Source organism: Polyodon spathula, chromosome 2, assembly GCF_017654505.1.
Source record: "Polyodon spathula isolate WHYD16114869_AA chromosome 2, ASM1765450v1, whole genome shotgun sequence".
Lineage (NCBI taxonomy): Eukaryota > Metazoa > Chordata > Actinopteri > Acipenseriformes > Polyodontidae > Polyodon > Polyodon spathula.
This window is the reverse complement of record NC_054535.1, coordinates 83,028,188-83,053,522: the sequence shown is the minus strand read 5'-3', so window position 1 is coordinate 83,053,522 and position 25,335 is coordinate 83,028,188. Positions and strand designations below refer to the sequence as shown.

The window sequence follows — 25,335 nt, the reverse complement described above, 5'->3', positions numbered from 1 at the left end:
TTTTGACAAAGTCCCGCACAAAAGATTAATTCTCAAACTGAACGCAGTTGGGATTCAAGGAAACACATGTACATGGATTAGGGAGTGGTTAACATGTAGAAAACAGAAAGTACTGATTAGAGGAAAAACCTCAGAATGGAGTGTGGTAACCAGTGGTGTACCACAGGGATCAGTATTAGGTCCTCTGCTATTCCTAATCTACATTAATGATTTAGATTCTGGTATAGTAAGCAAACTTGTTAAATTTGCAGACGACACAAAAGTAGGAGGAGTGGCAAACACTGTTGCAGCAGCAAAGGTCATTCAAAATGATCTAGACAAGATTCAGAACTGGGCAGACACATGGCAAATGACATTTAATAGAGAAAAGTGTAAGGTACTGCATGCAGGAAATAAAAATGTACATTATAAATATCATATGGGAGATATTGAAATTGGAGAAGGAATCTATGAAAAAGACCTAGGAGTTTTTGTTGACTCAGAAATGTCTTCATCTAGGCAATGTGGGGAAGCTATAAAAAAGGCTAACAAGATACTCGGATACATTGTGAAAAGTGTTGACTTTAAATCAAGGGAAGTAATGTTAAAACTGTACAATGCACTTGTAAGACCTCATCTTGAATATTGTGTGCAGTTCTGGTCACCTCGCTATAAAAAGATATTGCTGCTCTAGAAAGAGTGCAAAGAAGAGCGACCAGAATTATTCCAGGCTTAAAAGGCATGTCATATGCAGACAGGCTAAAAGAATTGAATCTGTTCAGTCTTGAACAAAGAAGACTACGTGGCGACCTAATTCAAGCATTCAAAATTCTAAAAGGTATTGACAGTGTGGACGCAAGGGACTTTTTCAGCCTGAAAAAAGAAACAAGGACCAGGGGTCACAAATGGAGTTTAGAAAAAGGGGCATTCAGAACAGAAAATAGGAGACACTTTTTTACACAGAGAATTGTGAGGGTCTGGAATCAACTCCCCAGTAATGTTGTTGAAGCTGACACCCTGGGATCCTTCAAGAAGCTGCTTGATGAGATTTTGGGATCAATAAGCTACTAACAACCAAACGAGCAAGATGGGCCGAATGGCCTCCTCTCGTTTGTAAACTTTCTTATGTTCTTATGTTCTTATGTTCTTAATTGCACACAGGTGGACTCCATTCAACTAATTATGTGACTTCTAAAGACAACTGGTTGCACCAGAGCCTATTTAGGTGTGTCATAGCAAAGGGGGTGAATACTTATAAAATCAATTATTTTCTGTCTTATACTTATATTATTAATTTAGAACAATTTGTAGATTTTATTTTTCTCTTTGACATTATGAACTTTTTTGTGTTGAGCAGTGGCAAAAACTCCTAATTAAATCCATTCTGATTCCATGTTGTAACACCATAAAATGTGGAAAAGTCCAAGGGCGGTGAATACTTTTGAGAGCCACTGTACATTGTTATAAATAATGAGATTTCTTTGTTATTATTGATATACATATTTACTTTGTCCCAGAGTTTCCCAAAATGCCTCTTTCCTCTAATTCTTCACATCTGTCACTCAGGTGTTAGAAAAGTCTGAGAAATGCTACCCCTTATACAGCAGTGTTTGATTTCCAGTAGCTCCCTACCAAGCCAACTATCTTAAAACTTGGAGTAACATTATCTTCCACACTGCGCTATACTTTGACATCATTGATCTATCCTTTACCTCCCTTTACCACCCTGAGAACATTAACAAAATATCTTTCTCCACCTAATGCTTTGAACCTGGTGTAGTATTGCAACTCCTCCATTACCACTGTTCCATTCCCAGGTTACAAGCAGTTCAGAATCAGGCACTCAGGTTCTTAGAACCAAAATGAATAAACGCATCACAATTATTTTTTAGACAGTGTTATTCTTGGCTTAATTTTGTATTATTTTGAACCTGCTGTAAATACGTTCAGCATATATGGTTTGTTCATTGCATCCATCGTATTAGGTCCTCAGGGGCAGGACCCCTGAATTAATTATGGGGATTCTACTATTTGGGAACACAATCTGTTTGAAAAGCTACCGTACAGAGATATATAGCTTTTGGTTAATTCTAAATCAAATTCCTCTGTAATATGTATTTTTCAAAACTGATAATGACCAATGTTGTTATGTAGTAATGATAGAATTACTTTTAGATATTATTATGAGACTTTATTAAAGTTCCAAATGTTATGCCTCCTTACCTGCTTTTATGTGTGTGTGTAAAATATAGCCTGTAGTTTCTGTATGTCAGTAATTAAATGTTATGTTTTGTAATATTTAATCAAAATTTTATACTTAGTTTTTTATTCTCATCTGTTCTACCAGAATTTGACACCTGGCACTTGAGAAAGCCAGTATGCTGCTAATGTCGTCTTGAAATACAGAAATACTATTATACCATATCTTTTTTACATTATTGTTATTATTATTATTATTATTATTATTATTATTATTATTATTATTAATAATAATAATAATAATAATAATAATAATAATAAACTATTGAATCTTGAATCTCAAAGAAGGCTCTTATATGGTCTCTTCTAATCCATTCTGACATTTTTGGGAACAGGAGCTGGTTCTGGACTTTTAGGATGATAAATGTGAGTGTTTCGAGTGCACGCTTCATCTGTGATACATATAGATTGATACAATTCAATAGTCACCAATACAGAGTTAAATTGGAAAGGCCAGGTACAAGCAGATACCCGTCTTCTTAAATTCCAATGTTTTTGCCGGGTCCCAGGTTGACATCACGTCTGTAACTCATACAGTATTATATGGGAATTGTTCATAAATGTATTCTTAAATTATAATGTGTGCAACTGCTGTGATATGTAACAGTTTGCATACTACTACTGTGTTGGATGTCAGACCACCTGTACATACAATATCTAATATCACAAATCTAATCAGTCATTTCTGTAAGGATTTGAAATATCCAAAACACTAGTTGAATTGGCTGTTTATCTGTAGGAGAAATCTTTTTTTTTTTTGGTAAATGATCAATCACATGACACACAAGCAATGGTGGAAAAGTAGGAGTGGATTCACATTACAAGATATTTAAAGTATTCTCATTATTATAAGTGGCTAAAATAAGTTTTTACAAGATTACAAGTTTTTTGCACATTAGCAAACCACTAAATAAATAAGGGCATATACACACACAAAGAAATATGCATGCATACACATGTAAACACATTACATGGTGCAAGTACTATTGTACATAGACCTATAATTACAAACACCCAATGTATAATACTTTTCATAACCATGGTCAATACTGTATCAACTAGAAACGGCAAGCTGGAGATTTTCCAACACCCTGCCCAAAACTCTTTCAAACTGAGTAATTTAGTTTTTATCTTCTGCCAAGCTTTTTTTAAATATTTAAATACAGTAGTAACACTTTACCTTTTAATACTGTTGAATTTTAGGAGCTGAGCCAGACTTTCAGTTTTGCAGGATTTGCATCTTTAGAATGAGTAATGCAATCCAACCCAGCAGCGTGGAAGGGCTGAGGTCCTGAATGTGGAAAGAGTGTGTATTTTGTGTTATGTGTTACGTTTGGTGTGTTAACGTTGGTGTATAGATATTGGTGCACGGGATATAAATGTATATATTATACTTGAGTAAGTAACAGTGTATTTAAGGGGTTAAAATCAGGTTGGGCTGCTAATTTTCCTGGATATTTATAGACGGGCAGCTCTTAAACAATATTAATTTATTTTTTGCTCAGCTTAATACTAATTTCAGGGTCAAAGCAGCTGATAAACATGTCACATACAGCGAGTTGGCATGTTATCCAATTAATACAAATTGAATAAGTAGCTGGGGCATTTCAGGGGTTAAATCGCTTTGGGTCACTTATATCAAAGTTGATTCTCACACAGGGGGGAACTCCTCAATGTCACCAATGGGTATTTACCCCAGCCCAAAACGGATTTTGATACAGAAATAGCGTGCACTGTAAACATGGCAGATTGCAAGTTTGCCAATAACGCAAATTGAATAAGTAACTGGGGTTTTCAGGTGAGGTGCAGGTGCAGTAATGCAATAACAAACACACAACAAAGTATGTTTGTTAATACGAAAACAGCTGGCAAACATGGCACATATTGAGCATTTCAGCTTCTTATTCGCATACAGCAAATGTAACACAAATTGAGTAAGTAACTGGGGTATTTTGGAGGTTAAATCGCTCTGGGCCACTGATTGCAAAGTTGATTCTCACAGAGGGGAAACCACTGTATGTCACCAAATAAATGAGTATTGTTTAGGAGCCGCCCCTCTATAAATATCCACAGAGAAATTTATCAGCCCAGCGTGATTTAACCTCTTACATACAAAGCCAATCATTCAGTTTGGAGCAGATCAAAGTCTGAATAAGAAACAGGTGAGTATAAGCCAGCTTCAGCCTCTTATATCACACGGTAAAATATGTAGAAGAACGTACTCTTGTGTTAGAATATTAGCATGAATTGCAGCAAGCACGCGCAAGACACGCCTACTACTTTCTGTGTTGATATATGTTTCCCCCCATGAGGCCACAGGACACAAATACTTGCTGCTTTTTCAAGATTCTTCTAGCATATATATTGAGTTGTCGTTTAACTGTATTAATAATTTATAAACTGCTGTTGTTTTGTCTTCCGATTTAATACTAAGTTGAAACATTGTTGTGAAAGACTACCGCCCTGTGCTAGCCTACAGACAGTGTTGTTTTGTAAGTTGTGAAAGCAGCAATGCTTTCAGCTTGCATAACGGCGCTGATAGCTGGGGTTTTAACCCTTGTTATACAGAAGCTCTACTTTCCTTACTTTTGGATGGACCTGAAATTCCTTACCAAGGTCATCAGCTACGGGATAAAGATCGAAATATACAAGAAGACTGCGAAAGTTGTGACGGTGCTGGACAGGTTTATGCAACAAGCCCAGAAAATCCCCAATAAGCCCTTTATCATCTACGAGAACAGCGCGTTCACTTACCAAGATGTGGATAAAAGAAGCAATAAAGTGGCTCAAGTATTCTTAAAGCAGGGTGTTTTAAAAAAGGGGGACACGGTTGCCCTGCTGATGAGCAACGAACCCGATTTTATTAACGTCTGGTTCGGACTCTGTAAGCTGGGCTGTGCTGTAGCTTTCCACAACTTCAATATCAAATCCAGATCCTTACTACATTGTTTCAACAGCTGCGGAGCCAAAACCCTTGTCGTGGGTTCAGGTAAACCTTAATTTATAAATGCGATAATACTAGATTATTTACTAAGTATTTATTTGTTTAACTATTATACGCAATAATAATATAATGTAATAATAGCAAACGACCCAGAGCACCGCTTTTTGGCAAAATCCTTTTAAGCGTTTGTTATAAGCGTTTATTTTGGCAGCGCATGCGCTCCTTTGAATGACTCGCATCTCGGAGTTTAAGAAAGGACATGCCTGGCTCTTATTGCTTCACCCTGCCTATTTAACCGCTGAGGCACAGTGTCCAGAAGTCTGTCGTAAAGGTGTGTCTCATTACAGAAAAACTGATTTTGATTCTGATTGTCCACTCACCGAACTGCCATTCTCATTGAAGACTACTTAGCATGTGGACCGTCTTCAGAGTAACAGCCATTTACACAAGGGTGCAATACGTTATGGCATTACTAGACCGTTGTATTGTAGCTTACCAGTTTTGTGAGTAAGAGTTGAAGTGTTGTCTGTAGATGATTTAAGTTGTTACATTTGCTTCCTATAATTATGGGAAACACTCGTATTATAAAATATACATTGTGGACCTTTTTTTTGTAAACTGTTAATGTTACATTTAGAAACAGACAACATTGGCACACCTTTGGTTAAATAAACCTTACACGTTGTCTTGTAAGATGTGTTTTTGTTTTTTAACAAAGCGGAGCAAATTCAATTTTAGGGCTTTTTTTTTTCATTTAACCTGCTGATAATCTGTCGTTAGAAATTCCTTCAGGTTAAATAAACAAAAAAACGTAAAACAAATGTTTTTTTGCAAACAACATAAAATAATTTATTTGTGGAAACCAACATTTTTTTTTTAAACTAAACACTTTTTCCTCCCCATTTTGGGTTACTTTACACCCCAAATGTTCCCCGCGACATTGGTCTCTTGGTCTACAAATAACAGTTCAAAATGTCATTTTATACTTTAACGCTTTTTTTTTTTCTGATGAGAAAATCATTCTTCAGAGATCAAAACAAGCCAAGTATGAAATATTATTCTTTTATTAATATTTTCTTTATTTTGAATGTATAGTAGCTTTTTAAACGTTGTCCCATGATTTTAGGACAAAAATGTCCAGCTGACATTTGCCATAATAATAATAATAATAATAATAATAATAATAAAATTGAGATGAACGGCTTTCTCTTGAGGGGGCAACAGTAGGTGCTGAGGTAGGGCCTGTCTTGGTTTTCATGAAATTGTCACGTTTTATATGAAACCTCATTGTGGGGACCTTATAAATATTTTAAATAACATGCATAGAAAAGGGGGGAAATATAGGCATTTTTCAAAATAGCTGATGACATACAACTGAGTTTGTTCTCTATACCTTAATGTCAAAGTCAGATATTAATAGCGGCCATCCTTTTTTTTTTTTTTTTTTTTTTTTTTTTTTTTTTTGATTGACATTTTATAGTTGTTGTCTTAACCAACAATTTTTACTTTTAAACAAAAAAAAAAAAATGTTGGTAAAGATATTCACATGTTGTTAGGACAGTTGTTATTTTGATCTTTGCTGTTCTTGTACAATGGCAGCCCTATCGTGCTTTTCCTGAGGTCTTTTAATATTCTTAAATAATCTGAAAACTACAAACATTGTATTTGTGCAAACTAAACATTGTAAACTTTCAGAACTGTAATTGTATTTACAATTTTATATTCTGTATACAGAAATATCTGTCCACTGGTTGTGCTTTACAATTGTGCCATTGTATCTACTTTGTCTCGTCTATTTGTGCTGCTTCTTTCTGATGCACTGTATTAGAAATCAAGTTTTACTAAAGTAAATTGTAGGTTAAGCCACTATGTTGCGTAATGTATACTTAGCTTGAACACTGGAAATGTAGGAATCTCTAATAATATGTTTGTCTTAAAAGCTAACATTATGCTAGCCTTGCCAGTAAAGAAAAGAAAACAAAAGTTCAGAACCATGTTATCTATCCATCTGCTCCTCATGCCACCCAAGAGTACCAGTAAGCTGACAAATACTGAAAGATGCAGGAGGTTTGGAGAAATATGTCTACAGAGCGAAAGACGAAGAAGTAGGAAGCGTTACAGGGAGTTTAGCAAAATGACAGACAGGGAACACAGGCATTTACAAAGGAAATGGAGGTTACTGAAGAGACAGTACAGAGAAGCTAAAAGAAAGTCTTCAGGAACTGTTACCAGTCACTCCATCTGTTTCTCCAGAAACTCTTCAAATGCCAGACAGAGCTCCCATTAACAGGAACAGCAAAGATCACAAGAGACACCAACATCATCAGTGGGTTTCAATGAGAACCAAAAGTATGATAACTGAGCCAAAGAGACACTGGAAAAAGTGCAGAAGGTGAATATACTGGGGGAACAACTTAGAAATGCAAATAGGGATGTTGAAAAATGGGACCGATACTATGGAATTCAACAGAAAAACTAATTCCCAAATTTGACCGATTTACCTTGGAACAAGAACAAAGATTTTTGAAGAGCTGTTACGTAAGCAATGAAGTAAGAAAACAGCTGCTCTTCCAAATATAGTGATGAAAATCAAAAAATAATGTCCTGTTTCAGATTGTCCACTCTGAAGAAGTGCACACTGGTATGTTTTGCTAAAAAAAAAACCTTTCACAGAGATGCAAGAACCTTGAAGAAAGAACCAACAAAGCAGAAAGCGAAAGTGAAAATAAATACACAAATCAAGAGGCAAATGGTCATCACATTTTATCTAAAGATGACAACGGCAGAGTGTGTCCTGGAAAGAAAGACATAATCACACTGAGGAAAATTCAGAAATGCAAGAAGCTCCTTTGTGCACCAATGACAAAGTTCTTAAAGTTCAAACAAGAAAAGACAACAACTAAATACCATGTTGCTTTCTTTTTATTTGCTCAATTTTTTTTAAATTTAAATGGAGAGCAGACATCAAATCAGGTACAGGTGTCTTCACCAACATTCAAATGTCCAGATCAACATACACTGTTTTGTCAGAAATCTGCTTTTTAATATGCATAATGTCCAACTAACATGTTTCTAGTTGCATATTATTTGCTTAATTCTGCCTCTCTATTTTATAAAAATAATGTATTTCATATAAAAACACTTCCCTCACATTTTTAAGTTAGGACCTTCTTTCAAAAACAACAAAAAGAAAAAAAAATTAAAAATAATAAATATAATTGTAAAGTGTACAGAAAGAGAATCTGATTGAAGTCTGTTTCATTCAAATAGCTACTAAAATATGCAAAATCCTTTAATTTTAAAGTAACATGTCGATGAGGACCTTTCACTCACTTTTCCAGTTAAAAACTGCAAAAAAATGAGAAAAAAGGTAATTTCAAGGGACCATCTTTAAGATATAACACTTAAAGTTTCTTAGATGCAGATACAGTTATTATAAGCTACTCTTCCCAGCAAATATACAGAGCATCAAAAGAAGCATTACTATTATAACACATTTATTTAAAAAAAACAAGGTATATATATTTGGTTTCTTTTTAATCACTCGATCATTGATCCGTGACGATGACACGCTTGAGTGACAATGACTGAAGCATATGCACTTAATCACCTAGTTAGTGAGACAGTTGATTGGTCACTGGATATGGAGTGATTTCAGCCATTGAGTTGCAAGCTTGAGTAAAAGCAATAAAGAAAATCACATAAAAAAACCAATATACCACGTCTGTCAAGAGAGCAGCGCCTTCATGCAATCGGCACGTTGGAGGCTGGACTAGGGCAGCATACTGTACTGGCAAGACGGTATAACCAGACACACTCTGTCAATGACAGGCCACGAACTGGGAGACCAAGAGTTACAACACCTGCCCAAGATCGACAGATCATTTTGTAGCATCTTTGTGATGTCAATTGTTAATCAGCACAATAAAAAGTCACTGCACCTGCTCTTAAACAGAGTTTGTCATTTTTCGATCACATCTAGTGAATTTTATCCAAATATAAATGAGAAGTTTCTTTTGATGGTCAAATATAAGTGATATGTTTCTTTTGATGCTCAAATATAAGTGATAAGTTTCTTTTGATGCTCAGTATATATGACATAATTTCTTGGTGACAGCAATGCAAAGAAACAGTGGTGAGGCAGGAATTGTAGCTTCCTTCTTGGTGATCGTTGTTCAGCTTACTCTTAGCAAGAAAAAGAAAGAATCATAGTGCAATTGAAAATGAAACTATCCCCACCACGTACATATATAAATCACATTTCTCTTATCACCTTGCTCTTGCAGTATTGTTAAACTGTATTTAAGTAGCTGCAAAATAGCTAAACAAGCATCTGCTTTCACAAACACTGATTAGCACCAATCTTGGACTCCCTAATGTTATTTAAGGTAAGGTAATCCAAGATTAGTACTAATCAGGATATGTGAAACCAGCTATACTGCAAGGATCTTTGGTGTGTGGTCCTGCTGAAAACCCATTGCAGAGAACAAAATGTAATAAGGATGACCATGCTGAAAACATTATTTTTGTCTGACAGATATGATGGACACATTGGAGGACATTCTTCCGAATCTGAATGGAGATAACATCAGTGTTTGGATAATGGCTAGTGAGTCCCATCAGCCTGGAATAAACACACTTCTGGACAAGCTGGAAGATGCCCCAGATGCACCTGTACCTGCACATCTTCGGGCTACTGATTCTGTGAAGACACCAGCTCTCTATATCTTTACCTCAGGAACCACAGGTAAGTAACAGTACCTTCCTCAATAACTTGAAGTATTGTTTTTGCTGAATTGTGGAGCCAAAGCAGGAACTGTTTGATCTGTCCAAACTATCTATCCTGTTTTTTTCACACGCTTTTCCTGGATAAACTTTAAAACAATTGTCTACCCGTTTCAAACACTAAAGTCACTGCACAGAAGTGTGTTTCTTCAAGTCAAAGCTCAGCCAAGTACTCACTGTGATGATGGGTTTGGAATTAGTGGATGAAAACGAGTGTCATATTGCATGGCAGTTTCTATTCTATTTTCTACGTTAATTTCTTCATTATTTAGTATTAATGCCAACTACTGATGAAACGGTAGATAATGGAAGTTGGGAAATTTGCTTGTGTGCTGATAGCAATTTTTCTTCACCAGGTCTTCCGAAAGCAGCTGTTATTTCCCAACTTCAGTCCTTGAAAGGTGCTGCTGGGCTTTGGGCGTACGGTGTCACCTCAGATGACATTGTATATGGCGCATTGCCTCTATATCACAGCGCTGCTTCACTACTTGGAATTGGGGGATGCATTGAACTGGGTATGGTTAAGTCATTGTATAAACAAATCCTAAATGTGAAGTTCAGTACAGTAACACTATTACTGTTTTTGTGTTATTATTATTTAACCAGAGTTATACAGTTTATTTGATTTAAAACCCATACTGGCAAGAATACATGGATTGTGAAGCCTAGTAGTCCACATGTTAAAATATAATGAAACACAGAGCAGGCAATATTATCACTGGCCCCTCTTCTGTTAAAGATATTGAAATATTCAATGACAATGCTATAGATGAAAAGTTGCTCCTGCCCATTCAGATGTTGTAATTCAGATTCACTCCATTGTCTTGTTGCAAGCAGACCATGGGACATACAGCACAGGTAGCAGGAAGCTGCCCTTCATCTATTGTGTTGTATTTGAAATATTTGCATAGCTAAGAAGAAGCGAAGAACCAAAAAGCAGTGTTTTTTTTAATTAACGAAAATGGTCAAAAACAATATATATATAATATATATATATATATATATATATATATATATATATATATATATATATATATATATATATATATATATATATTAACGAAATAGTAATAGAAACTGTAAAATGTTACACAACAAATGAAACTGAAAGAAAAAATATAAAAAAAAATGTTGTGTTAACATTGTTTCATGAAAATGCTATCGATATAGCACAGCCAAGCTGCAATGACTTCCTGCTCTGTGGCACTGTTGCCCACAGCACATGACTGAATGTGTTTGCAGTGTCAAAGAGAACTGGAATTACTATTTTTGTATGCAGCAATTTAGCGTGAACCTAAAAAAGTCTCTTAAATGTAAAGATATTGAAACTGAAAAAAATTCTAACACTGAAATATATCTTTCTGAATGCAGTTAACTAAAAATAAGTTATAATTTAAAATGAAAAGTAAATAGAAACAAAATAATAAGAAACAAAATAAAAACTGAAACTCAATTGAAATGCTGAAACTGAAAAAAACACTGCCAAAAACATAAACAAACAATAAAAAGGGGACCTGTGATAATGTTAATAAAGCTAATACAAAATAGATTAACGCATTGTTTCCTACTTATTTTACACACTTCCATATCCCATACATAAGTCAGAAAGAGTCTTTTATTTCTGATATTATTATGTAGAGTATATAGGTAACGTAGGTTACTGTTTGCTTCAGATGCCTCGTGCAAATGCATTGAGAACATGCAGCAAACACTTATGTTCTTGTTGAGATTCTTGGTAAATTAATTTTGATCACCCTACAATCGTATTGGATTCCAATGTGAAGTTACTGGAGATTGTGTTCGACATCTGTTATCAGAAAACTCCTTTTTGGCTTACTTGTGTAGTTTTACGGGCAGACACACAAGTTTCCTTCGTTTTGAAATGTGTTCAGTTATATAGCCCCTTTAACATACATTTCAAAGTCAGTCACTTTCCAAAAAGTTACAATTTTTTGTTCAGTTGAATTCAGGCACTGTAGAAGTTATTTTATTTTGATCTCTACATGCTGCACTGTTCTCTTGTGCTTTTTGTAAACAGGTGCCACCTTTATCTTGAAGAAGAAGTTTTCAGCCAGTCAGTTCTGGAGTGATTGTAGAAAGTACAATGTAACCGTGTTCCAGTACATTGGAGAAATCTGTCGCTACCTCTGTAATATACCCAAGGTGAAACTTGTTTTCTGATCATACTCCTGCTCTTTACTCAGGAAAAGCCTGACACATTAGGAAAAGCCAAAGTTGTTTAAAAAATGTTGTGTCGGTTATATATACTTTTCCTCTTCTAATAACTACTTTATTCATGATTAAGTGAGTGAAATATTTGTTGTTATGGTTACTGAATTATATACCCCCCGAATCTCAAAATAAACAAGAACTTGTTTTCTGGTCCTTTTAGATTTTAAACAAATGCTCAAATATACTTAAAGTGTATGACTGATTATTAACACAAATTGAAAAAAAAAAAAAAAAATATATATATATATGATTTAAATTACAGTATTTATTTACCATAAATATTTCCTAAAATTTTTTGACAGGTATACAGTGTAATATGTTTTTTATACTAGTGAGGCAGCTGGGAGCAAGTTAATTTAATGGCATTTTTCGTGGAAAAAAGTTGACCATTAGCTTCCAAGGGATCTGTACTGGAGTACAGTAATTTACAGACCATAAAGCAGATATAATAACATCACAAGTGCAATGTTTCATGCAGTATATTAAACAACACTAACTCTTGTTTGTTTGCCCACATCTCATAAAAGCTGAGATTAAAACAGCCATCATATCAAGCATGATACAACTAGCCAACAGTAAGCTAAACTGCTTCTGAATAACAAAGCAAGCTGTGCATCCTCACTATACGATTACAGAGTAGAACACATTTGTTACTGTTTCTGTTCTTTGACTTTGCTAATCAAGTACCTCCACATAAAGCATGCTTTGTTTCCTCTCCTTTTGACCCATGCTTGGTGATACGTGGGATGCCCACCTCCTGCTTATTTAGATGCAGAGAAATCACTGAAGGGCACTTTCAGTAAGGGCCTTGAACACCACACACCCAGAAATGCAAAGGATTCATAGAGGAAATTATATACTGTAATTCTCAGAATCTGCCTTTACATCTATCTATTTATTTATTTATTTGAAGGGTATATTCATATGGTTTTAAATAGTTTAAAATGCAGGAATTACATTAAACAAGTAAACAGAAAATGTGCTCTGCTGGTTGTTGACAAACAGTATTGGAAATACTGCTGCCACTTCCAAGAAATAGCGTTATCCCCAGACACAGATGAAAATTCAGTAACATGAAAAAGTTGTTCACTGTAACCTGTGTTCTCTGTGTGCACATGTAAAAATATAAGTTTGGCAAACAGAGATGGACGGTTGCTTTCAAATACCCTACATTTAAATACTCTCAATATCTTAATCTTAGGGTATGTGGATCCTTTTCATGAAAGACAGTAACTGGTATAAAGTATTTTATGACCTATTCATGGATCCTAATAAATTATGATTTTCCATTAGCATAATATATTAAAGATAATACGACTTTTTTGTGGAAAATTTAGAAAAAGGATTAGCACATGGTCACAGTGGTGCTAAAGATGTTTAGTTTATCAGTACTTTTTTATATGTCCTGTCCCCTGATGAAGGTCTTATAACCAAAACGTTAGCTTATATTTTCTTTTAAAGATTTGGCAAAATACAGCGTGCGGGAGAGTTCTAGTTTTCATTCTGACATGCTGTCTCCTACGCGCCTGTGATGAGACTAATCTTGAGTGCAGATGTTTAATTTATTTCCCCTACATTTTCAAAATTCCTTTCCACTTAGTAGAAGGAAAGAATCGGCTACAGCAGTTGCATTATGATTGGTGGTTTATGAAGCAAACCGCTGTATTAGAGTTCCAGAGAAGAGAATTCTTTTTTCTGTTGAGTAGAACAAAGATGAATACGCACAGTAAGCACATTGTAGAGTTAGCACATGCAAATTACACTCGGTTTCTTTCGTTAATGCTAAACAGTGTGTGAAATAACGTACCGTGTTACTGTATATGCAAGTTTTTATAGGGATGCTTAGACAGTCACAAGTACAGTTAATCAAATTATTGACCTGTTTTTTTTTTGTAGTAACACGCTTTGGTGTGGAAAAACAGCTACAGATGCTGTACTGAGCAGCGCTAATTAATCCCGGTTGCGGATCTGCTTGCATGCATCTTCATAGTTGTAAATAATTTGGAATCTGGCATTCAGTCTTTTGTTTGACCCGTCCACACTTGTGTTTCATAATTTCTAAAATTTATTTATATTAACTGTTGACCTATTGTTGTGTGTGAGAGCTTGCTAGTGAGATGTACTACACACACCTTGTCACAACTTGAAAATGTGGGTTTTGTATTATTCATGCTACTGCGAACCATGAGTAGAAAGCTTCCTCATTGCGACCTGTAAAAAAAAAAAAAAAAAAAAAAAAAAAAAAAGAAAACGTTGGTTATCGTCAATAGTGATATATGACATACTACGCAAACGATTTCTATTTACCTGTATGGACATCAGTGTTAGGTCTTAAAATTAATAAGATAAATTCTAAAAAAAAAAAAAAAAAAAATGTAATTGTTTATGCTTGGATTTTACAGAAAGAAGGAGAAAAGGATCACAAAGTACGAATGGGTGTTGGGAATGGTGTGCAGCAAAATATTTGGAAGGAGTTTCGTGATCGTTTTGGCGACATTAAACTGTGTGAGTTTTATGGCTCCACGGAAGGAAATCTTTGCTTTATGAACCACATTGGCAAAGTAGGAGCTGTAGGCCGTTCCAATTTCTTTTACAAGGTGAGTCCTGTTATACAGTATTTCACAGGATAAATGTGGACTTAAAAAAATAATAATAATAATTGTCTTTCAGTACATAGTAGAAGTAATATTGGTCTTTTATCCATCAAAAGAAATCATATTTTACAAAGCAATAGTACAGTGTAAGTTTGAACTTGACTTGTTTTGCAACTAATGGTCTCCACGCACCGGATGCAATGCGATTTGTCGTGATAAAATGACCTTTCACATCAGTGGCGACAGGCGTGCGCGATTTGATAGACAACTCTCCTCTGATTGTATCATCAGCTTGAAAAAATCACTGTTGTACAGCTTTTCAGAATACTTATTTCAGTAAAAGTAAAATAATCTTACACACCAGCTATATCCAGTTCCCTGGAAATGGACTGCCAGATGTTCTCTCTCATTGCTGTGTCTACAATTTTAAACAAGCGCTTTGGTCCACTATTAAAGGCACTATACAAAATACAAATTGATTGATCATTTTTTTGTCCATTATTGTACAGCTCCAGGTATTTTGATACTGCAAAAATGATATTTTCTTCCGCCATTGTTTACTGAAGGTGCGCAAGGGAAACTGTTCCTCATTGGTCATTTCCCTTCCTGCCGCGCGACAAAATCGCAAAAGCAGACACCAATCCTTTTTTTTCACAGGCAGTGTGAACGGCTTGTATCAAAGTACATGTTTTATTAATGTTTTTGTTGTGGTGCGGTGTGTGTACGACACATTTGCTTATCACATCATATCTGGTGTGTAGAGGCCTTAAGACTTGTTTTACCATTATGAGTTGCTTATTTAACATTAAGAGTTGTTTATTATGATTATAGCTTATATATATATGAGTATATATATATATATATATATATATATATATATATATATATATACATACACAATGTATATTTATTTTAAGTTGATTAAAGGAATTGCCGAATGCCTCATCTTTAGTGTTTCATTGTGTTTTAGTGTGGTTGTTGACAGTTAAGAAAGACTTGCATGCTCGAATTAAGATTAAATTTGATAGGTATGAAGCTTATTTCTTAGTAAAAGACCTGTGCTGATGCCAGCAGCAATAGCCTCCATGGAACAAAGACATTTGCTGTATAGCTTAACATGTGAAAAAACACTGGTTACTGACTAATCCAGATACACCTTAGCAGAGGAGTGTACAGAGGAGCGTACAGCATGGTGCAAGTTTCAGTAACATAAAATAAACAACAAAATCGAATGTTCCTCTGATCATTTTACAGCCAGGATGCAATTAGTCACATTAACCACAAGGGGATCGGTCTTACTAAATCCTTTGAATGCACTAATTAATTGAACTACAAAGAAAAATGGATTTTGATCCAATGGGACTGGTCTGATATGGATCACTCTTCTCTCCTTGTACTTTTCAGTTCATATACAAACACTTGTGAAAAATAAGATTTTAAATGATCAGATTTTCAAAGCATTTCAACACACATAAAATAAAATATTAATAACACATGATATCAGTCCCCCCCCCCCTCCTTCCACCTTAACAGAATGTAAACAATATAATCCCCCCCCCCCAACACACACTGTCTAATTTAACAATAAACAGTGCACTTCTATTGAGTGTCTACACACTGTCCCTCAGGCTGTGACAGGCAGACACGTTCGGAGCCGGTAGCGCTGCTATCAGAGCCTCTCTTCCAGCAGGATCTGCAGTTTATCAGGGTCAGACAGGTGTGGAAACTGGGTCAACTGACTCGAGAATTTAGGGAGGTATGTGTCCCGTATTTGGCAGTATTTGGAGCAGGACAGCAGGAAGTGCACCTCCGTTTCGACTTCTCCCAGTTCACAGTGACTGCACAGTCTGTTCTGTCTGGTCAGCCAGCTCTTTTTATGGTGGCCTGTTTCGATGGTCAGGCTGTGGCTAATGAGTCTGTACTTTGTTAGAGTTTGTCTTTGTTTGGGATCTTTTATCCTGACAAGATATGGTGCCAGGGTAAAGCCCCTGTTCAGGGCCTGATAGCATTTTTTTTTTTTCATTATGCCAGTGCTCAACATGTCATTTTATTATTGAGATCAATTTGTTTCAATGTTATTACTGTAATTTTGCCATTGACACTGTTGCCAAGCTGGTGTTTCTTTGCTAGTTGTTTCAGGGGGGTCTCTCTCTGAGCAGAGCTGGTTGCTCTGGAACGCTTTGTGCTGGTAGGAGTGTGGGTCAGCCTGGCTCAGATGGACCCAGAATTGGCCAAGGGCGCTGGAACTGGGGGTGCGGTAGCACCCCCTGGCTTTGCATGGCTTCTGTCTTGTACAGGGGTTACAGTTTTGTTCAATGGCTTACAGCACCCCCACTTAAAAAAAAAAAATTCCAGTGCCATTGAATTTGGCTGCTCTTTTTTCAGTGGGTAGCAGTAAGGGGAAGTGACCTAGTTTTTCAAATATGTTGTTTAAATTTTGTACAGCCAGAATGATTCCTTCTTTATTGTACTGATATTGTTTGTACTAAAGGCTGTTTAGCATGCTTTCGATCTCAGCAGCTCTCATTGATGCCTGGTAGTCTGCAGTGCTGGTCTCTGTCCACTTGTGTGTGGGATGAAGTTTGAACAGTTTGGCTGGAGGGTTCAGATCCCTGGTAGGCTGTTCTGATTTCTTTAGGTACCGCGTGATGTGCCTGTAGTCTGACAGGGGCGGTTGTGGCATGACTATAAATGCATGTATACATTCTGGGTCCAGTCTATGTGTCTGATAGAGGTGATTAACAATTGAACTCAATGAATTCTCAATATCACTTACACAGCAGGTAAAAAGGCTTCTGCTGTCTTTCCTCTCGGAAGTCATTATTTAAGCGTTAGAGCCCGCTGATGCGGGCTCTACTGTGCGGTAGATGACTGTGACTGGAGTTATGCCTCCCGAGCCGTAAGCGAGGGCTCTAACGAAAGTCAAGGTCATCTACCACATGGTAGAGCCTGCATCGAGAGGGCTCTATCACTATCAGAAAATTATTTATTTTTTTATTTTCTCTTTAAAAAAAAAAACAACCTTTAAAACCTATATTTACCTTGAACTTCTGATATTTTGCCAGGTAATTTCGTCTTTCGTGTTGATTTGCTGTCCAGTATCTGTGAACTGAGCCTTCATTACAATGTCCTGTCACAGACATGATTTTGCTTGTCTCTAGACCAGTGTCAGAAAGTATGTTTAAGTAGCTTTTTATCTTATCAGATTAGTTGTAGATTAGAGTGTTGAGAGAAAAAGCCAGTATGTATGTGCAGATTGATTTAAAATTTAATTCACAGTTAAGCACTTCAACGTTCCAGGGAGCAAATATGCAAAATAGAAGCCTGCTAGATCTGGAAGCTGATTGGCTGTTCGTACTCAATCGTTTTCTAATTCTAATTACAACTTCTGAAAAACTTCTAAGATTACTCTTAGCCCAGTAAGGTGATTCAAGGCCATTTCCTTTAAAAAAAAATCGGGTACATGTAATTACAGCTTTTCATATGTATTTTTACTCAGGACAGCCCAGAGTTTAATTGCTGAATGGGACTAAAAAATGGTGTAAACAAAACTGCACATTGTCAAAGTTCATGTGCCTAATGCTACAATAATGATTTAAACTGATGCCAATCTTTCAACATTTTGAAAGATTTGTTTCAAGACTGGATCTTACTGGTAAAGTCCAGTGCTTCAGTTAAATGTCAAACTAACAAAGTCAATGTCATGAATAGATTAATGGCTAAACTAAGTATACTGTTGATTTTCACAGGGGTAAACACAGATATCTTAAATAAATATTGGTGAAGAAAACACCACTACAGTATGTGCAATCTAAATCACCCAAATCTATACCTGCAACAGTTTTTCAATTAAAGAAAAACTCTGGGTGCCTATATTTTCCCATAAATTACACATGAATGTACAATGATTTAATATAGGTTTTTCATGAATAATAATAGTTTTTTATGCATTCATTTTACAATAAATATCTAAGCAAATCAGTTAAATCATTTAGTCAGTTGTGTTGAATTTGAGTAGTTTACTGCAGTTCCTATACTAAGTCCCTATTCATCTTGATTCCAATTGCGCGCTGCACCAATTTCAGTATCATCACCACTCCCCAGTACAGACCTCAGAATTTAACTTTGATAAGATGGCAGTGGTTCAGAGAGGGATTTTATTTTTTCCCTTACACAATTATTTTGTTTTTGAAATGACCTGTAACCTAATACAGACGCCGTACTATGATCATGTGACTGTTTGTTTCCGGATAATAAAGACCAAACACTTCCGGTTGCTTAGTTTCCCATGTGTTATGCAAAAACAAATCTTGTTGTAGATCGATTATGTTTATCTTACCTAGTTTTTTTGTATTTGCAGTACTATGAATTATATTTTGTTTGTGGCAGCATAATTAATTTAAATTATGGATGCATTAAAAAGCTTGCTGTTCTAATTCATTCATTTAATTCATTAAATATAGTTGCAGACAATGACTACAACTATATGGATGAAAGTTTTTGGTTATTACTGTAAATTCAGATCCAAGTTCAGGAACAACTTGAGTAAAAAACAAAAAAGTATACAGTGGCTCTCAAAAGTATTCACCCCCCCCCCCCCCCTTGGACTTTTCCACATTTTATTGGAATCAAAATGGATTTAATTAGGAGTTTTTGCCACTGATCAACACAAAAAAGTCCATAATGTCAAAGTGAAAAATCAAATCTACAAATTGTTCTAAATTAATTACAAATACAAAACAGAAAATAATTGATTGCATAAGTATTCACCCCCTTGAGTCAATATTTTGTAGATGCACCTTTGGCAGCAATTACAGCCATGAGTCTATTTGGATAAGTCTCTACCAGCCTTGCACATCTGGACACTGCAATTTTTGCCCATTCTTCTTTGCAAAATTGCTCAAGCTTCGTCAAGTTGGATAGGGACCTTTGCTGAACAGCAATTTTCAACTCTTTCCACATATCATATGTCTCAGAAGGATATCTGTTGGAGGTTCTTTCACTATTCGTTCCAAAAGTGTTTTATTGCAATTAACCCTTCATTATTTGGTATAACAGGCTTTTAATGTCCACTGTAAAATGAATAATATTATCAGAAGGGTGCTGTTCTTTGAAATTATCCAATTGTTTTGGAAAATGTGTAGAATATTTAACATAGGAAGGCAGTGATTCAACAAGGGGTTTGAAGATTTCGTCAAGAAATCTGGAGATCAGTTGTGTTGGACAGGAACAGGCTGATACAATTGGGCGGCCTGGATTGTTTGGTTTGTGGATTTTTGGAAGTAAGTAAGAACGACTGCAGCAGGGGTTTTCCACTATTAGACAACGTGAAGATGTGGGTAACAAATTGTTTGAGATTGCATTAATAGTGGAAATGACAGTGACTGTAAACAGTGAGTGAGATCTTTGTAGTTCTTAGTGTAGAAATTAGTGTCAGAAAGTTGTTGTTGGGTTTCTTTTGTATGAGGTCTTTACTCCAGACAACTACTGCTCCTCCTTTGCCAGCAGGTTTTATTGCAATGTCATCTCGGTTTTGTATGTTCCGCAGTGCAATGTGTACCTCTTTAGATAAGTTATGCTGTTTCATAGGTTGGTTAAATTCTATTTGTTGAATTTCTCTTTCACATTTGTTGATGAAAAAATCTTGAAATTCACCTGAAGGGGGTGTCCAGGTTCATTTTTTTTATTTGTGTTGATGAAAAACACTGGGATGCATGGAACTAATAAGGGGAGTAGATGAGGTAATAGGATCATACATACACACTTTTTAGGACGTTTTGGACATGAGTCCTTCATCAGCTAAAATGCCATGGTCTATGGTATTTTAGCTGATGAGAAACGTGTCCAAAACATCCTAAATACTTTTGTATTTATGTTGTAGTTTGTGCACCACTATTACTGTAAAGTTGTTTTTTTGCAATATTCAAGCGTGCATTGCATATATAGTTGTATAGGGTACCAATATTTATGACTCCAACTCTATGAAAGTCAGTGGAATTCATTCATAAATATTGGTACCCTTTGCCTTAACTCAGTTAATTCACCATGTTTTTAACTACCATTTGGTAAGAAGAACGAGTGTTCAGCATACTCACAAGCAGTAACATTGCTGTGTAAGTATAGTGTATCAATCAATATTTATAACACTTAATACATTGGGAAATAACATTGTTGCAAATAGAGGGTATGTAAACTTTTGACGAGTGTGTGTGTGTGTGTGTGTGTGTGTATATATATATATATATATATATATAGTAAGACCCAAACTACCTGTGACTGTGTGTTTGATCTGTAGGGCTAAAAACTGGTAATACTTAAAACCTACAATTAATGATTAGGCAGAGTACGGGTGTTCCTGTTCTGTGCATGGCAATAGTATGCCCTCTAGGGGTGGAAAAAGGCATCCGCATCTGACTTCAGTGCCTATTTTTATTGCATTATTTGTTAATGGTTTGATTTACAGCATTTTTACTTGTACTTTTCTCAATTTCAGCGAATCTTTAAGTATTGTTTGGTCAAATATGATTTGGAAAATGATGAGATAATCCTAAATAAACAGGGGTTTTGTGAAGAAGTTAAGAAAGGTAAGAGAATGCATCTTTATAAAATTGCGATGCTAAATAAAAAATTTATTTTTTGACATGACGGGCCGTATATATATATATATATATATATATATATATATATATATATATATATATATATATATATATATATATATATCTGTTTACATGATCTATATCTATATACAGCGTGTGTGTATGTACTTATATGTATATATTAATTTTTTTTTTTTAAGGTACACAAAAGGTTTAAATGATTAAAAAGTAAATCAAGACGTTTCTGACAATTTCTGTTGATGTTGGTGTTGCAGTTTCTGAACTTTAGTCTTTGTTTAGTTTAACACATACTCCTTTTTCTTGTAGGTGAAGCTGGACTTCTGCTTTCACGAGTAAACTCCATGAGCCCATTCTTTGGTTATGCAGGAAGCAAAAGTCTTACAGAGAAGAAGCTGCTAAAAGATGTTTTCAAGAAAGGAGATGTGTATCTTAACACAGGGGATTTAATGGTAGAAGATCATGAAGACTTCATTTACTTCAAGGACAGGATTGGAGATACATTCAGGTTCAGAAACAAGTCAATTAAACTGTTTTTGCATTAAAACTTACATTATTTTTGGGTCTCTGATTTAGTTGGTTATAACACACAAAACTCAATATTATGGAATTGATCTATTGTAAGTTTGGGTATAAAATGGACAAGATACTGTAAATGAATTAAATATTACATTTAACACAAAAAAAACCTATCACACTGGTTACTGACTTATCCAGATTAGCAGAAGAGTCGGTAACTATAAATATTGTAAAGGTATAAACTGCTTAAAATCTGTAAAGGTTTGTAATAATATTGTTTTTCAGATGGAAAGGAGAAAATGTTTCAACGACAGAAGTAGCAGATGTTGTTGGAATAATAGACTTTTTACAAGAGGCCAACATATACGGTGTTTCTGTTCCAGGTAGGGGCACCTCTGTTCTCAAGTGAATATCTTCAATTCATATATAAAATAAAACGTTATGCATGGCTGGCTATGTTGGTGTGCTAGGCTAAGCAGGTGTATCATTTTTCAAAGAACCATAGCTGTGTTGATGTTTTACAGGTCATGAAGGTAAAGTGGGAATGGCTGCAGTGGTTTTAAATCCTGGTTGTGGTTTTGATGGGAAGAGTCTGTATGAACATGTTCAGCACTACCTACCTGGTTATGCAAGGCCACGTTTTGTGAGAATTCAGGTAATCATTTATTTATTTATTTTTTTATAGAAAGAAAAAAAAATCAATAAATGTCAAATTAAACCATATGGTTTTACTTGTTCATGTGATAAGGAATGAGTTTGTTAAAAGATTTGCAATGGAAAATCTAAGTACTAGGTAAAGTTGAAATAATACCATATGAGATATCTGGAAGATTGTAATACTTGTATTGGTGCACTGCATTTTGTCTTCCCGCAATGATACTGATATAGAGATATGTGTGCATTTTAGCCATAATATTTGCATTTGTTTTAAGGTCATTTTTAAAGCATTTCACTGAAATTAATGCATTTGGGTACACAACTTGAAATACTTACAGTTTTCCATTCCTTGCAGAAGTCAATGGAAATAACTGGAACCTTCAAGCAGCAGAAATTCAGATTAGTGGAAAGTGGATTCAATCCTTCAACTATAACTGACTCACTGTATTTCTTAGACGAGTCACAGAAATGCTATGTTCCCCTGACAACGGAAATCTTTGACATTATTGCTTCTGGTCAGATAAAGTTATAGAAGACCTATTTCTTAAAGTGAAATGTAATAAGTTTACTGGCAGGTGAATGTAAACATGCCAAAAAACTATTTAATTTGGCATTATTAATGCGTTGTGTATTGTTGTATGTTCAGGTAAAATGAAGACCAGATCACTATCGAATGTTCTTTGAATAATTTATAGGGGCCGCCTTTGTAAACGTTTTACATATACAGTGCAGGTTCATTATGAATGACCTACATTGTAAAGTAATCTTAACCTGACAAAAAACACTGTTGATGATTAGATTTCCACTTCAGACTTAGTCAGGGTTGGGCTGGCTGCAAGGTCCCAATGTGATGTAAAGGTCTTAATCTTATTTGATTGTAGTTAGTAGGTACAGTATAATGAATTTAAATATATTAATGACATCAGGGAAGCCAGTTTGAGCCCATACACCATACAAAGTTTGGCTCAGTACTTATTTATTTTGTTAGATAATGTAATATAGTCCCACAAGAAATTGGTATAGAGCACAAAGCAACTATCTTTCTATACCAAATAAATGTGTAATAATGACAGAATTCAAGTTCATTCCATCTTTGTGATGGTTGTCCACTATGAAAGGCGCTATATAAAATAAAGATTGATTGATAATACCGAAACCTTAATGGCAGTTTCTTTGAGCAACATGTTTCAGATGTGTCTCTTTCAGTTTATGTAATTGTGTGTGCAGGGCTTGTTTGGAAATGCTGCCAGGATATAATATCTTAACCTACAATACCAATTTAGCTATGTTTGGGACTGAACCCTGAAATGATTTACAGAAAAACCTGTACAATCCGGCATCGGAAAATCGGGCTGGATTGTTTACTAGTGTGCTGGATTATAGAGTTGCTGTAAATGATGGACTGTTAAACGAGTGAAAATAAGAAAGCACAATGATAAACTAGGTGACTGCGAGAATGAAATGCAATTAGTATCAGCGATTAACGTAATTTGTCAAGTCTGTTTGAAATAAAAATTAAGCAAAACAAGAACCGGGCATAGTCAAGATATGAAAGTAAAAACAAGTGACATTGCTTTGTAATTAACAGCTTTTTCTGAGTTTAATTAGGGAATCGGCTCAAAAACATTTAAAGAGGTGTCATGTGATTAAAAATAAAACCCGAAAACTTGAAGCCCTATTTAGATAACAACAACCCTGTAAACGCACAATGTCGTATTTGCGTTCAGTGGGAGAAACGAGATCGTTTCACCAACTACTTGAACAAGACCTGGACACACACCTTTCCAATTTCATCTCTATCTCCATAAGTCCAAGACAGCGACTCCACAGTGTTATGATTTAATATGGAATGACTACTTTATCTTAAATTAGAACAGTCATATTTTGTAACTTGCCATTAAAACAATTATTAATAATTATAGGAGCTGAAGTCATAATTTAATAGTAAGCATATTAATAGCATATACTGTATCTCCTGCTACAACTGTGAATACTTTGTAAGGTTCTGATACTCATTAACATGTGGTAAAGAACATTCTTAATACTGTGGGTTTTATAACAATTTGATATGTGTTACTCTATATTGAAATAAACAAAGAGACAGACTTGTTATATCCCCACAGTCTAACCCCTTCAGTAACTTGTGTTAAAGAATGTACTGACAAAGTTACCTCAATGATATTATTATCCCTGTCTGTCTGCCTTTACATTCATATCACTTACAGTTTTACATACTGTATGTATATATATATATATATATAGAGAGAGAGAGAGAGAGAGAGAGAGAGAGGACCACTTACCCCCTTTTGATTATTTTTTATGCTGTTATGGAGCTGTATAATCTGGTGTGGACTGATTCATGGTAGTTACTGTGTTACCGACTGTTCTATTGGTTATACAATCTTAATTTATATGCTGTAAACATTTTCTTATCATATTTCCAGCATGCAAGAATTTGTTTTATAAATTAGGTCCCAAAACGTGAGTTTTTGTAATGCTTAGCTGTTTTTTTTAAAGCCTTATAAAAAGGGGGTGCAGTTTACAGTGTTTTGTAACTATAATTTCAAACAATATACAAAATGCCAACACCCAGTGCTATTGTATTGTGGACAGATCTTAAGCTGTAAATTTAACAATATATGTAATTGTGTAAATTGATTCTAGATTAATTAACAGATCAGCATGTTGCAAATAAAAATAATGTAATTGTTTTTGTCATAATGATAATAAAAGGTCGTGCTTATAATAA

The 25,335-nt window shown here is 35.1% G+C and overlaps 1 protein-coding gene across 1 annotated transcript; it reads left to right on the top strand.

The window, feature by feature from the left end:
* Nucleotides 1-4,543: 4,543 nt before the first annotated feature.
* LOC121302286 (long-chain fatty acid transport protein 6-like) lies at nt 4,544-25,334 on the top strand. Its single transcript, XM_041232143.1, has 10 exons — nt 4,544-5,227; nt 9,720-9,929; nt 10,324-10,482; nt 12,006-12,130; nt 14,602-14,796; nt 21,287-21,377; nt 21,720-21,918; nt 22,215-22,312; nt 22,454-22,584; nt 22,942-25,334. The coding sequence occupies exons 1-10, from the start codon at nt 4,750-4,752 to the stop codon at nt 23,116-23,118; spliced, it is 1,863 nt and encodes a 620-aa protein (XP_041088077.1). The 5' UTR covers nt 4,544-4,749; the 3' UTR covers nt 23,119-25,334.
* Nucleotide 25,335: the final 1 nt, after the last annotated feature.